Source organism: Taeniopygia guttata, chromosome 2 (assembly GCF_048771995.1).
Source record: "Taeniopygia guttata chromosome 2, bTaeGut7.mat, whole genome shotgun sequence".
NCBI lineage: Eukaryota > Metazoa > Chordata > Aves > Passeriformes > Estrildidae > Taeniopygia > Taeniopygia guttata.
In genome coordinates, this window is record NC_133026.1 from 29,994,567 (window position 1) to 30,008,550 (window position 13,984).

At 37.2% G+C, this 13,984-nt stretch overlaps 1 protein-coding gene across 3 annotated transcripts in view; it reads right to left on the bottom strand.

Moving 5' to 3' along the window:
• Positions 1-10,176: 10,176 nt before the first annotated feature.
• The window catches only part of SNX13 (sorting nexin 13), a 65,586-nt gene continuing 61,778 nt past the window's right edge, over positions 10,177-13,984 (bottom strand). For 2 of the 3 annotated variants that reach the window (XM_030264761.4, XM_030264763.4), the window contains one exon: positions 13,360-13,753. In XM_030264761.4, coding sequence (XP_030120621.1) covers positions 13,506-13,753 — 248 coding nt within the window. In that variant the 3' untranslated portion in view covers positions 13,360-13,505. Of the gene's footprint in view, positions 13,754-13,984 lie in introns of all 3 variants that reach the window. The other variant, XM_030264762.4, reaches the window with a different exon arrangement.

Below are 13,984 nucleotides of genomic sequence, written 5' to 3' on the forward strand. Positions count from 1 at the left end.
AGGGTAAACAACCCCAGCTCCCTCCTCGTAAGGCTTGTGCTGCAGACCCTTCCCCAGCTCTGTAGCTCTTCTTTTGCCACACAGGAACAGGTTTACTGCCTTCTTCCCGCACTATGCTGGGCTGGAATTGGAGCTCTATGTGAGCAATTGAAGAACCACAGGACAAGAGTTGTTCAGATCTGATAGAAAAGTCATAGACACTACAGTATCCATGTAACAGGGACCTTCTAAAACAGGCAATTATATCAGAAGTGTCATTTCATTGACTTGAGTCAATTATTTAGAGATGATAAAATAAATCTCTGTGTTTTCTTATCTAAAGAATCTTGCTGCATTTTCAACCTTCTCTTGACTGAACATATGGCTCCTTTCAAGAGAAGCCTCTTCCTCCTTGCAGGAAAAGGATTTACCACTTCTCCTTACAGACTTTGTTTGGATGTTGTTCCTCATTACTTTTCAAGATATGCTGAGCCCGAAATACTCAGAATAGCAACTTTTTCTGCAGGAAAAGTGGAATATTTATTTTTAAGTGGTCCGACTTTAAAGCCAAGTGCCTTGGTCTTTGTTTTATTGTTAGGGAATTTCTCTGTACTTAGAAAAATAAAATTTCACCAGAACACAGAAGGATCTTAGGAAGTTCAATCCTGCCTGCTCCCACAAAGGCATAATTAGTCAAATAAAATATCCCAATGTTTACTTCTCTTCCAAGCTTCACTTTTCCCTATCTTAGTGTGACAATCTTAGGCAGCAGTAATCATTCATTAGAGAGAATGGAAAAGAAATTCAGCAGCCTCTACAGATTAACCTGCAAATGCTCAAGTTTAACCTGACATTTCACCAATCAGCAGTAGGCATACAAGAAAATTATTTGCCATATTAGCCCCATGATACCTTCTTGAAAGGCAGGGTTCAATGTAAGTGTTAAAATAAAGATGGGAAAGTGAGGCAAGTGGAGAGAGGGAAGACTGCCAGCAAGTCAGAAATCTCCTCCAACATGTTATACAAACCTTCAGCTTTCTGAGTTTTGCTGGAAATCTGTGAAAATCAGGTGTTGCCATCTGCACATTTTTGACTCAAAGTAGTGGCAATCAGCACAAAATATAAGTAAATATAAGCAAAAAAAAAAATCAGCCTAATAATTTTAATATGGTAAGCCTGTGAGACTGGGAGAGATGAAAAAGAAATATGGAAATTCAAAACAGAGGAGCTTCCAATTTCTGTGGCATAGTTTTGCCAAATATCAGGCACAACAAGGAGAGCAAGCATCAGAAAAATCAAGAAAAAATAATCTCTATCACTTAGTGGATGTATCTATCTCATGCATTGCACCAGGGTGACTAGGAAGGTGACCCAGGTCTCCTACCAGTTGCAGAAGCAGCCACCACGCTGCACCTGGGCACCAGACTCTTCACATTTGCTCAAAGTGTGTTTGCTGTACACAGGAGGCAGGTCTATGAGAACTATAACATAGTACAGCTGGGACAGTTTCTTGAGAAAAAAAAAAAAAAAAAGGACTATTGCAAATCAAAATGAGCATGTGGAGCTTTTTTTGAATATCATTTGCCAAAAACTGACAAAGTGTACTTTTCTGACTTTGTTATGGAATCTCTCTGTGGCTTAATTTTTCCTGTTACTGCTTCTACAGGTTCGGGGGGAGTAAAAGATCATGTACTCTGAAAACAGCTACAGCAGGAAAAGCAGAAAATTATAATAGATGCTGTTAAAAATACAGTCTTTGTGGCAGTTCTCTGGAGAGGTAAGATTGCCCTTGTCAAGGCTGGGGGACAAAGCAAGCTGCAATAACCTATATGATGGTAGCCTCAACATGTGTTAAGTTTCAAGCTTCAAGCAGTCACCAGCTGTGACAAGAGTGACTTTTCTAAAAATTCCTCTTTAGTCATCATGTGCAAGCAGAGACTTACTAAAAATCAAAACCTGTAGACTCAAAGATTGTTTCTTCTCAAATATCCATCCCACATCCATGAAATACATGCAGAATGGGGGTAACATTTCAATAGATGTCAGATCCTTTGCCCACCAGGAGCTTTTACACAAAGCCAAGAAAATGATAGAGAAAGGCAACCGAGAATGATCTGCTGAAATGAAATTCAATACTAGGTCATCCTTAATACAAATATTGCAATTATTTGGGGTTTGGGAAAATAAAAAAGATTTTCTAGAGCCTCCTTAAACAGCCTGTGTGAGCTGGCAGGGCTACTCCCACCAAGATCTTTGCCCTTTTCACCTCCAAGACCATGTGACTGATGCCTGCCCTCCCAATACCACCTGTAACCACAGTCCATGCTGACCAAAATTGCATCTACATTAAATGTGTTCCAATTTTTTTTTTCATCCAAATCCACCAACACCCCCAAAAATATCAACAACAAACAAACTAAGCAAACAAACAAAAACAGTCAACAAAAAGCCCTTCATACAGGTCTTCAGTTTAGAACCCATTTTCAGAAATACATTTTTAATCTGACTACTTATTCAAAAACAACTGCTAACATATTCACTCTGGAACAACTTATGGACAGGAAAAGAAGCAGTATCATTAAAAATAGGGGCCATACTACTATTCAGGACTTTTCCCAAATAAAAATGGGAGAAATTGCTAACAGTAGTCAGACAAATTGAGACAATTATTTTGGTTTAAAAAAATGAGCTTGTCAGGATGGAACTATCCTTAGCTAGCAGACTTCAGTGCTAGTTAGAGCTGGTAACAGATTAGCTTCTGTACAGCAAATTAACAGCCTATATAATAATATGCACTACAACATACACACACGATAAGTTTTAGAAGTTCAGAGTTGACAGAAGACAAGAAACATTTGCTTGGGGAGAACAGGGCTGGGCAATTTCCTTCTTTCTTGATCTGGAATGCCAAGATCTACACAAAGGGAAGCTCTGGAGATAACTCTGGCTTCTGTATCTTACAAATTCATCATCTTTCAGTATGTCTGTTAATTTTGCCAGACAGTCATGCATCTTATTTTTGAAGATAGCTGTTCTGGAGAGGAAGGATTAAGCTATCATAGCCTGAGGTCCAAGAAATTAAATTTGCTACTTCTCTGAACGTCACTCTGGGACTGCCTTAAACTTTTCAGGGGCATGGGGGTGGGATGTTGGATTTCTCCAGCCCTGCTGTTTTTCATGTGCTTTCACACGGGAGAGAAGGAGAATGCAGCTCACACATGACACACTCAGACTACAACTGCCAGGCAGCCTACCCTTCTGCAAATGCCATTAGGAACCTTTCTCTTCAAAAAAACAAACTTAAATCAACATTAGCACTATAATTATTGCAAAGCTGATGAATGGGCTACTCTGTTACCTAAAGTCCATTTTAATCCCAAAACAACATAGTTAGGATGGGAAAGACTTTTTAAAGGTATTTGAAATATGCATATTCCATTTCAGGTCCAGGGAATCGAGTTACCAGCCTGTAAGCAAGATAAGGCAGCAAGAGAGCACCCAGATCCTGTGCGGCTGCAGGACTTGGGTGATTTGCTCAGCTCAGTCCTCAGGTTAAGCAAAGCCCTCGATAACACCAGCTGGAACGTGTGCCCTGCAGCCCTGGACAGCTGGAAGGAGAAAAGGCTAGTCACAAATTAAATTAAGAGGTGTAATATAGTGTGAGAAGAAAAACAAATTGAGATTGTGAAAACAGGTGCCAACTGACATTTACTCAATACTCAGTCACACTTTCCTTTCTCTCTCTGTGATTAGCAGCTAAGCTGAATTAGGATACATTTCATGCTTCTGTGACCTTCTAGAACCCCCTTACAGAAAAAGAAAAACACCTGTAGCAAGAACATTTTTTTTTTCCAAGGGGGTAAAAGTGCCTACTACTATAAAGCTAGGCTAGCCAAGACTAATACAACAAAGCAAAAATATAGTGAAGTGACCAGTTAAATTCTATTTTTTTTTAAAAAGAGCACTAAAGACAGAGCTTTAAAGTACTGATGCCTTAAGTTTTAGCTTTCATATTTTCCAGATTCTGTACTGCATTAGTACATAACTCTGAACTTCATATAAAGTGTTGGCAAGTTCTCTTTACTGTTTAGTTAGACAAATCCTTTTCCAGCCCAAGAACCAAGGACACCATTGCAGCTTCAGGCCCAAAAAGTGTAAACAACAGTGAATTGAGGACAGCAATCTGAGAGGATGGAACTTCATAACCTGAAGCTGTAAGTGGACAATTAACCCCTATATATGTAAATGAACCAAAACTTATAAAAGTGTGATAACTCGTGACCCAGAGTCCATCTTGGGTGTAGCCCTTGGCTGGGCTTTGTACTGCCCAAGGTCTATATTTTGAAGGTCTTTTTAATACCTACTTTATTCCTTTAACATTGTCTAGCCTCTGTTCTAGGTAGCCTCTCTAGGCATCAGTAGCACCAGGCTGGAAGAGTCATGGATTTATTTATCTGCATCATTCAAGGCTATCCTACTAGTTATCATTTAGAGAATAATCTGAAACCTAGGAACACCATGCTGAAGCTCCTGGGAAGGACTAAAATGAAAAGCAATTAACCAAATTGTTCCCTGCAGAGCCTTGTGCTCTGTGTTCCTGAAAGCAGAACCATGATTTTGTATAGGCTCAATCTGAGGCTCCATGAAAGAAAGGCTTTACCTGTGAGGGTGCAGGAGATCACCCCAATACCACTATATACCTGAATGCCATTTCTCCAGTCACAACACAATTTGGGGAGCAAAACTCTTCTTCCACTGCCAGGGCAGTCTCTCCTATTCAGACATGGAGGCTCCCATGGGCTCACTGCTGAGCCTGGCCCACTCTCTGCTGGGGGACTTTTCAGATGTTCCTCAAGGCTTCTGCTCAGAGCAGGCTCCACACAACCTGTTCCTACTCAAAGCTTCCTTCCTTGGAGGGAAACTATGGGAAATTTTCAGCAAATCGACCTGCAAACACATCTCTTTTGATGACTTGGATGCTAAGGAGACCCTTGACTCTGGGCAGGATAAGGTTAAATAGAAGATATGCTATATCCAACTGCTAAATCCAGGACAACCTCCTTGTACACCCAGAGCCCATGCAATTTCAGAAAAGCCTCTTTTGACACAAAAGGATTGGCAGGTCTGTGGGAACAGAGAACTTCAGAAGTGCAGCTTTCAAAGCAGACCTTTCCCTCTTCCCAAAAGCACCAGAATTATCAGAACAAAAGCCTTCAGCGGAGCTTACCTCTGTGTGAAGCTGTGCCCATCTTGCAAGCATTCAGCCCTATCCTGTGCTCCTCAAACCAAAGTTCAAAGCATGATCCCACACACAAACAACCCCAATTGTGCTACAATGCACAAAGACCAAGTGCTTTGGAAGAAAATACTTCAAATGACACCTTCCACTAATTTTTAACATTACAGACTTTTGTGTAATAACATGAAGTTTTGGAACTCTAGCAATGACAGCAGCATTGAATTAACATTTTTTTCCAAAACCTCCACAGCTGAACAGATGATGGCAAGCGTGTACCATAAGTCCACTTTATGAAAATGTCAGGAGTCTTAGAAATAATTGACATTCTCAGGCCTTCAGTTTCATGATCTTTATCATAGTAAAATGTTTTTGCTTATTCCTTGCACACCTGCTGTGTGTCAGTTTTCCCCCAGTGGAGCTCCCTTACTGCATGCACTGATCACACTGACATACATAACCACTCCCTTTATACCAAGCAGATCTCAGGCACTATTGGACCATCACACCCTGATAAAAACCACAGAACATAAAACACTTTGTTAAGAGAGAGGAATGTAGACCAGGAACGTGGCTCAGGGTTAGAACAAATGAGAACAGAGGCCTAGAACTAGCTGCCATGAAGCTTTGGATGAAAATTCATAAATATTTCTGAAGTATTTTTTATCTCAACCAATTATTCTTATGAAATGTCAGCAGCAAATCAGGCCAGGAGACAAGCTTCTTGAATTTTGAAGCCATAAAGTATAACAAAAACACTGCAGGGATTGGGAAGGATGGACAAGAGGAAGGGTATAGATCCAAGAACTTCAGTGCCTGACCTCTTTTTAACCTCTGCAGTTCAAGAGGGTTTCAGCTCCTCTACTCCACTTAACTGAGCTCAGTAACTCTGCTGCCTGCCCACAAGTACCTTGTCACACGCATCATTCAACCCTACATATGCACTATGCAATCTCCTCCAAAACACATCTGCTTTTAGAAACATACTATCCCATGCTTGTACTTACAACTTAAGGAACAACAACAATGTTAATTTTTGATAACAGAGTTGAAAAAGAGCAAATTTTAAAAAGTTGCTTTAGCAGGTTAAATTGTATTCGCAAATATTTTACATTTTTTGTGTTTACATTAGTTTAACAAAACACAGTCTTTCAAACTTATTCCTACACTGAGTAAACAGTTGTTGCTGTAAAACCTACTGAGCACAAACAATTCTAGAATTGCCTGTTTTACTTCAAACATAATTAAATAAAAAATCAACAGTAGAATATTTTTAACTTGATGTGTTGTTCAAGTATGGAAAATCTCAGATAATTATCCTTGCAATATTTTTTATTAGGACTTGTAAATTGAAATTACCTAAAAGATGCAGCAGGCTGTTAAGAATGGAATTTAGCTTACATGTGGAATTGTTAATAGGAGAGAGAAGATTCATTTAAATTAAATTATTCCAGGCCCATAAAATACAGGCACAGAAACAGAAGTCCTAACTGTTGTTCTCTCTTATCTAACTTAAAGGAATGGCCACCATGTAGAAGGCAAAAGCATTCGTCGAAACATTGCTCATACAGCAATTAATGAATCATACCACAAAAAGGTATTAAGATTGGCATATTTTATATTTTAATAAAATAAAAAGCATAGTTTTTCATTTCTCCATATTTGATTTTAAAATTGCACAGTTCCCCCAGAATGGTCAGGAGGGTGGTACTTAGTTCTATACTTTCCAACATGCAACATACACTTACGTACATATATATAACCTAATGCTATGTTAGACTTCCTTGATTTAGGTTTCCTTGCAAGACAGAACATGAGATTTGCTGACTGACAAAAACTAATCAGAAGAAACAAACATTATCTCTGCCAATTCCTAGGGGTGGCACTTAATCTCTTTTGTCAAACTGTATCTTTTGTCTCTTTTAACAAGAGGGAAGTATTTTCTAGCTGGGAAGATGTAAGCAATTTTGATGTGATTTATCAAAGCAGTTTGCAAAGCCTAGGCAGTTTATTTGGAGAGTGTTTCCCTTCATCTGTGATAAAACCTACAAATAGCTAATGGGAAAGAAAACAAGTATTGCATGTCAAATAGTATTTTTCTGATGTGAAATGCTCAATACAAAATGTCTAAGTCTCAGAAGTACAAATGCACGCAATATAAGGGATGCACAGAAAATCAATTATGCTGAAAATTTCAATAAATTACTGTCTAGTTTGTAACAGTGTAAAAGCTTAAAGTATTGGAATGGGATGTCAATGGAGGCTTTAAGTTTTCAAAATAAATGTGATGTTAATATTTCCGACCTACCAATTTTTATTCTGCAGTGCTCTCTTTTCAGATTATTCAATTCACTCTCAAGTTAATGAACTGAAAATATTGTACTTCACATGCTGTTGCTAAATGAGTACAAAATTGTACTGTCTGTTTTCTAAGAAACAGGTTAGTAGACCTACTAGAAGAGCCACATCTCTCTCTAAGTTAAGTAGAGAGATCACTTGACCTGGCATCAAATAAATAATCAGCAAAAGTTTCCAGTTAAAGTAATTTTAAAGTTATTATTCTTAATTATTAATCTTAATTATTATTTAAAATTAATCTTATTATTGCTTCTTATGGATTCTTTTCAGCTGTAGTTCACCATACTAGGAGAAAAGTATTATGACTGTCAAGCCAAGTCCACCTACACAAACAGCCCTCTATCTATTACTACACTCCTTAGGCTCAGGATGACACCCTCTAGAGACCACAATATTTTTGGCAATAGCAATACCTTTGACAGAAAGTAAAAAAGGATGGATTTTATATCAAGTAGAACAGCACAAATGTTTCTGTGTGGAACCACTCAGGTGCTTCAGCAAGTTCTTTCAGTGGTGAGAGCCCCATGTGCTGGTTCTACAGAACTCCTGTCAGTAACACATTTCTACAGGCTGCACATCCCTCATGAGCAGAGCAGTGAGGCTCCAGCACATTCAGAGGCACTTAAAACTACCCACCACCAGCCTCAGCAACACTTAAAACCCACATGCAATAATTAGAAAACTAAAATACTTTTCCTTGAGATCCACAGGAGAACCAGGAGTGCATTTTTCATTTACATGGCACTGCACAAAGTCAGCAAAACTGGTGAATTTCCAAATGCATGACATCCCAATTTCTTTTTGCACTGATACAACTCCACAAGACAGAAGAACATTGTGTGGAGATCTTACCTCTTATTTCCTCCAGATACTCGTGTTTTTACATCAGACATAAGCAAGTCTTGTTGGTTTGCAGAAATGATGTTTGGGATTAATGGGAAACCAGTGTTTCAAATCAACACAGATAACATAGAATTGAGTAAGATGTGAAACCAATTTTTTAAACATACTATAAAGGAGTGGTTTGTATGAAGTTCTTGAAAACAAAAACATTCCTTTGATAATCAAGTTCCAACTTCACCATCACACTGAAAAAAATAACAAACCTGACATCTGCAGTTTTGTACTTACCCTAATACAGACTGGCTCTGTTAAGAAAAAGAACCAACAAAGTGAAAGTTCTGGCTATTCTGTGCATGGAATAACCAGGTAACTTGCAGAACCATATTCTTCCACATGCTGCAAATGAAGAAGAATGTTCCAAATTCAAATAATTTTGATAATCTCTTACCTAAAACTCCCAAAAATTTCATCGTTCCCTCTCAATTAACATGTTTTCAGAGCTCAAGCTGAGAAAATTCAGCACAAAAATCTCTAAAGACTACTTTGGAATAATGTTTTAAAAGTGTTATGGTTAGAAAGAAAAATACAATTTTTGAAATCTACATTCCTTATTTCCATTTAGTACGTCTTGATTGCCAACAAATTCAATATAATCTTGTTCTGTATCAAAACCCAACCTCAGAATTAATTTGCAGACTAGTCCAGTTCTAATACCAAATGAGAATTCCAGTTAGCCCTTGCTGAACCAGGTATCAAATTATTTAACTGACCCATGCAGATTACCCCAAGCCCAACATGCCATAGTAATTCAGAGACATGGCAAGTATCTCAAATTGCTGGGAAACAGTTATTTGAGACCTCCAAATACAAAAGTAGTCAAATGTGTTTTGGGGAGGGACACACTGTAGTGCTGTACATGTTTCAAGTGTTTACTAAAGCTTACTTTCTTTTGAAATATATAATAAAAATGAACTAATTGTTTTCATAAATTCTCTTCTTTCAAGAGATAAATAATGGAATTTGTGTCATGTCAAGAAAGACTGATGCTACTACTGAGCTCCAAATAAACTTCAGCAATCACACTGCATTAGACATCAAAACCAAAGTTAAGTAATGTGATAGACTGAAGATTTAAATAAGCCACAGACACATATAACCCTCAGTTAGCAAAGGGTAGATAATTTTAAGATGCTTTTAAAAAATGCTTACACTCCAAGCTTATCATGGAGTGTACTTTTGCCATGAAATTACCCTAAAATAACAGGTTCAAGAAATTAGAACTTCCAATCAGTTAGTAAAATTCCTGGTATGTGTCTATATCCTGTAGCAAAAGTGGTAAACACTTTACTCAGGGGTCAAAGAACCAACATCTCTCTAGCTCAAGACATCTTTTTGATGAATGTGAAACAGCTGGAATAAACATATCTAGGGTAATAATTGTGATCCCATGGTAGACCCAGCTGCTGCAAAAATAAACCCGGGGGAAAGAGCTGAAGATTTAAAAAACCTGCAACATAAACTCTTCTTACATCATACAATCCCATTGTTTCTGCTTCTTTTTAAAATACAGTACTTTCTGCAAACACTGATCAAAAATGAATGTAGAGATTAACTTGTTAAGAAGTCAACCCAGTTTATAATACATTAAAAAAAAAATCAAAGAATGGTTGTTTTATTTAGACAGCAAGTTTTATCTTTAGTGAACTTTCATACCTGCTAGTGAGAAAGTTATTTGAAAAATAAATGGAGACTCATACTAATCCTGTTAATACTTTATTAGTGTAATTTTTTAGCTTTCTATTGGACAGAACATAAATGCAAACTCCAAAATAAATTCAGAGTCCTCTGCCATTCAGTAGAAGTGACCATGGCAGCCCATTTCATGTTCATTCTTTGTTACAGAAACGAGAGGAGGGGAGGGGAAAAGCATCAACAGAACAATTAGGCACACAGCTGACACTTACTGTACAATGATATGCACAAGTAATTTATAACAGCTTTATGAGTTTATGAGATGTGTTCTTCAGATTCTTCCCTTGTAATACATGAGCTTTGCTCAAGAGAGCAAGGATCATTGAGAACAAAGGAATTAACAAAGGAGTAACAAGTAAGACTTTTAAAACAAGTCCTTAAATAAACTAAAGTAACAACAGAATGCAGAATTGTTCACCTGAGAAGACATTTTTAACCTAGACTTCAGAACATTAAAAATTCATTTATTTTACAGCTATTCAAATACACATGCATTAAATGAAAATATTGCACAAAATTAAAATTTAGATTGTGGAATTTATATAGTTTCATTTTGGTACACATTCTGGTAGCACTTAAAATTAACTGTTTAATTCTAGCAAACACCAGCAGCACAAGCTTGCGGATGAACCAAATGAAAAATTCAATTGCTCATTTTATCTTAAAAATAATTAAGGCTAAAACAAGTGCATTTCTTGACAGTGGCACAATTTTCAGCGGCCAGTCACAGCACCTAAAGGCCAGAAGATACACCCAGACACTTAAGTGCTGTATATTAACATTCAGTTTTGGAGACTTCCTAGGATAATAGGCTGCATGGATTGACAGCCTAGGTACTTCAAATTGTCGACAGGAAAACCTTTTAAATAAAGATACATACACACTCACTCTAACAAAAAGTACTCATTTCTGAGGGTTCTTGCCAGCCAACAGGCACCACTGAATTAGGAAGCCACATTCTGTAATTAAATACAGAAGATAAAACTTCAATACATGTATACGTATGCACACATGTGTATATAAATGTGTGTATAGGTATATGCAATAAATTCATTAAGTAAAATGACTAGTAAGTATGGTGTATTATGTTTAGTTCACATTCCTAGAGATATTATTTTTTTTGCACAGAAATGTACCAGATAACTAAAAAGTAAAAAAAAAAAAAAAAGCCAAATTTGAATATTATCACTATCTTGTTGGAATTTTTAATGGTACCTACAGATAGATAAAAGGTTCCACAGATTTAACAAAACAGTATTTGAACTTCCCACTTTCATACTGCTTAACAAATTAAGTGACTTAAAAGACAAATTAGATTTGGTAGGATTAATGAGATATTTACTGTATCACCAAGAACAACTGCTGAATGATCTTTCATCAGCCAGGTATCAGTTATGCATGAGCACCCTCACAGAGGAAGATAAAGGCATGTAAACAATAGGAGCTAGCTATGTTGATTACTTCACACAGAACTCAAGAATTTTTTTTAAATTCAAAAGCATTTAACCATCACACTTCCACAGAACCTGCAGAGAGGAAGGGAGAGGGGTTCTTCTATATTTACCAAGTTATCTTCCTAGGGATTACAAAATAAAGGGATTTAATTTACAGCATTTAGTTCTGCAATAAAGAAAAAAAACAAGTGCACTTGAGCCCATGCATACTGTATGAGAATGTTAACAGTACAATATGATCATCATTAAGGAGTATGATAAAAGGCTACATTTCATTAATAGAGTCCATGAGAAAAAATACCTATATCGAAGTGTCAGTCAATTTAACGAGGTCCTTTGAGAGCCTTCTATCTTGTCTCAGAACGCTTTCATCAAAGGTCTGTGTTTCTCTCTTGCATAAAAGGACCGTTTGCTCCCATTAAGACACAAATTACAACAAGGATCCTTGGGATCCTTGATCCGTAACTGTATTTTACCCTGTGTTTAGTGTTCAGAAATAAAAGGGACTCTAAAAGATTACCTTCTATTCACTCAAGATAGTAGTGCTCAAACAGTTGGGGACTATGAAAAAGAAAACACAAACTGAGATATGCTGTGGCCAAACAGGATTATTCCAATGTTACTGTATTTTTACTTGGACAGAACTTCTTCCATGAAACTAAACAGATGGATGTGGGGCCTTGATGTCAAATTTTTATTAAAATTTTACACTATGCAAAAAATAAAAAAATTATTTAAAAAAATATTGTCGTTTTATTTCCTTTTTATTTTCATATATACACTGAGATGCATTCAGAAATTTCCAAGTGTTTGCATATGACTAATGAAATCTTTTACCTGTGAGGAACCAAGTAATTCTAGCATTTTTCCATATGAGGCATACACACTAAAAGGTAAGGAATCTTTCAATTAGGTAGGACATAGTTCTTTCACATCCCAAAAATGCTCCAGATTTTAGTGGGAAGTTGTGTCTAAACTGTGCCTTAGTGCAATTTCCTCATCTTCTAACATAATATCTATCCTCTTTGAAACATATAATCCTTTCCTTCTACAACTACCAACTTGACTTATGTTCCAGTAGACCAATTGAACATAAATATGATGCTCCTTCTCCACTGAAGTTACATGCAAAATGTATGCCAGGTGCTGTAAGAGCAGCATATGGCCCTTAAACACTACAGAATAATCAGAATAAAGGGTTTGTTTCTACTGCACCTCTGCTTTTACTAAAACCCCCATTAGATATAAGGTTAGCTTAATTTTCAAAATATGAAAGATGATGCAAATATGGCATAAAAGCCACCTTACCTCCACTTTTATTCAATAAATGTACTTTTATGATGGGGCTATAGCTTTTTCTCCCTGCTCCTATCAACCATTAGGTTATAGTAATTCCACAGACTGCTTTTCTGGTTAGTTCAGCTTTTACAGGAATGTTACAATAGCCCTACAGGCCTCAACAGTTGTAACGCTGAACAATTCCACCTCTCACACATTGCACTATCTCCCAGTGCCAAAATACCCTTTTCTTCAATTGTATCACCATAGTTGTGCTTTACTTGAACAGTCTGGCACTTTGCATTGCTGGCAAAACATCGACTCAGGAACGGAAGGGATCAGCATTCTGATATACTGGGCCAGTTCTCTTCCCAATGTTGCATGAAGACGCACCAAATCATTTAGGACACACAAACCATTCTGGTCGCGGTTGAACTACAACTGAAGATGAGAAGATCCACAGGTCTTACAGATGCATTAATAATCTAATATGTGACACTAGAAGACTGGTGCAGAAATGATGGCATGTGAGTTTGAAGCCCCAGAGAATCTGCCCAAGTAATTAATCCTGGACAAACAAACACCAGCTTAATGGATTTGAAGTGTCACCTTTTCTGTAAGGAAGGCGCTTGAGTAGAGTGTAGTCTCTGCTTATATCTCTGCATTTGCTTTGACCTTGAATGCAGTTTGTGGAACAGCTCAGGGAACTTATTTTGTGGAAATAAGGTTTCTAGGAATCTCTCCAGAAACACATACACCATTCTCTTATTCAGCTGACTATGTTGGAACATTTCGAAGACCCGAAGAATGCCTTTCCGTGTAGTCTCAGCGCCTATGATGTGCTTCAGTTCATCTACAAAAACAGAAGTCCCACAGAAGTTTAAGCTAAATTCTACTATCGTGTTAACAACAAACTTAAACTGAATATTAAGTCTTTCAAACTATGTAGCCTGAAATTTAAGGTAACAGTGACTCTACACAACATGACTAAACCAGAAGTTCTCTTACAGAAGAAAGCATTTCTGAAAATTATTTCACTCTTACCCTATACATGTGGGAATCATATTTGCAAGAAATCGTACTG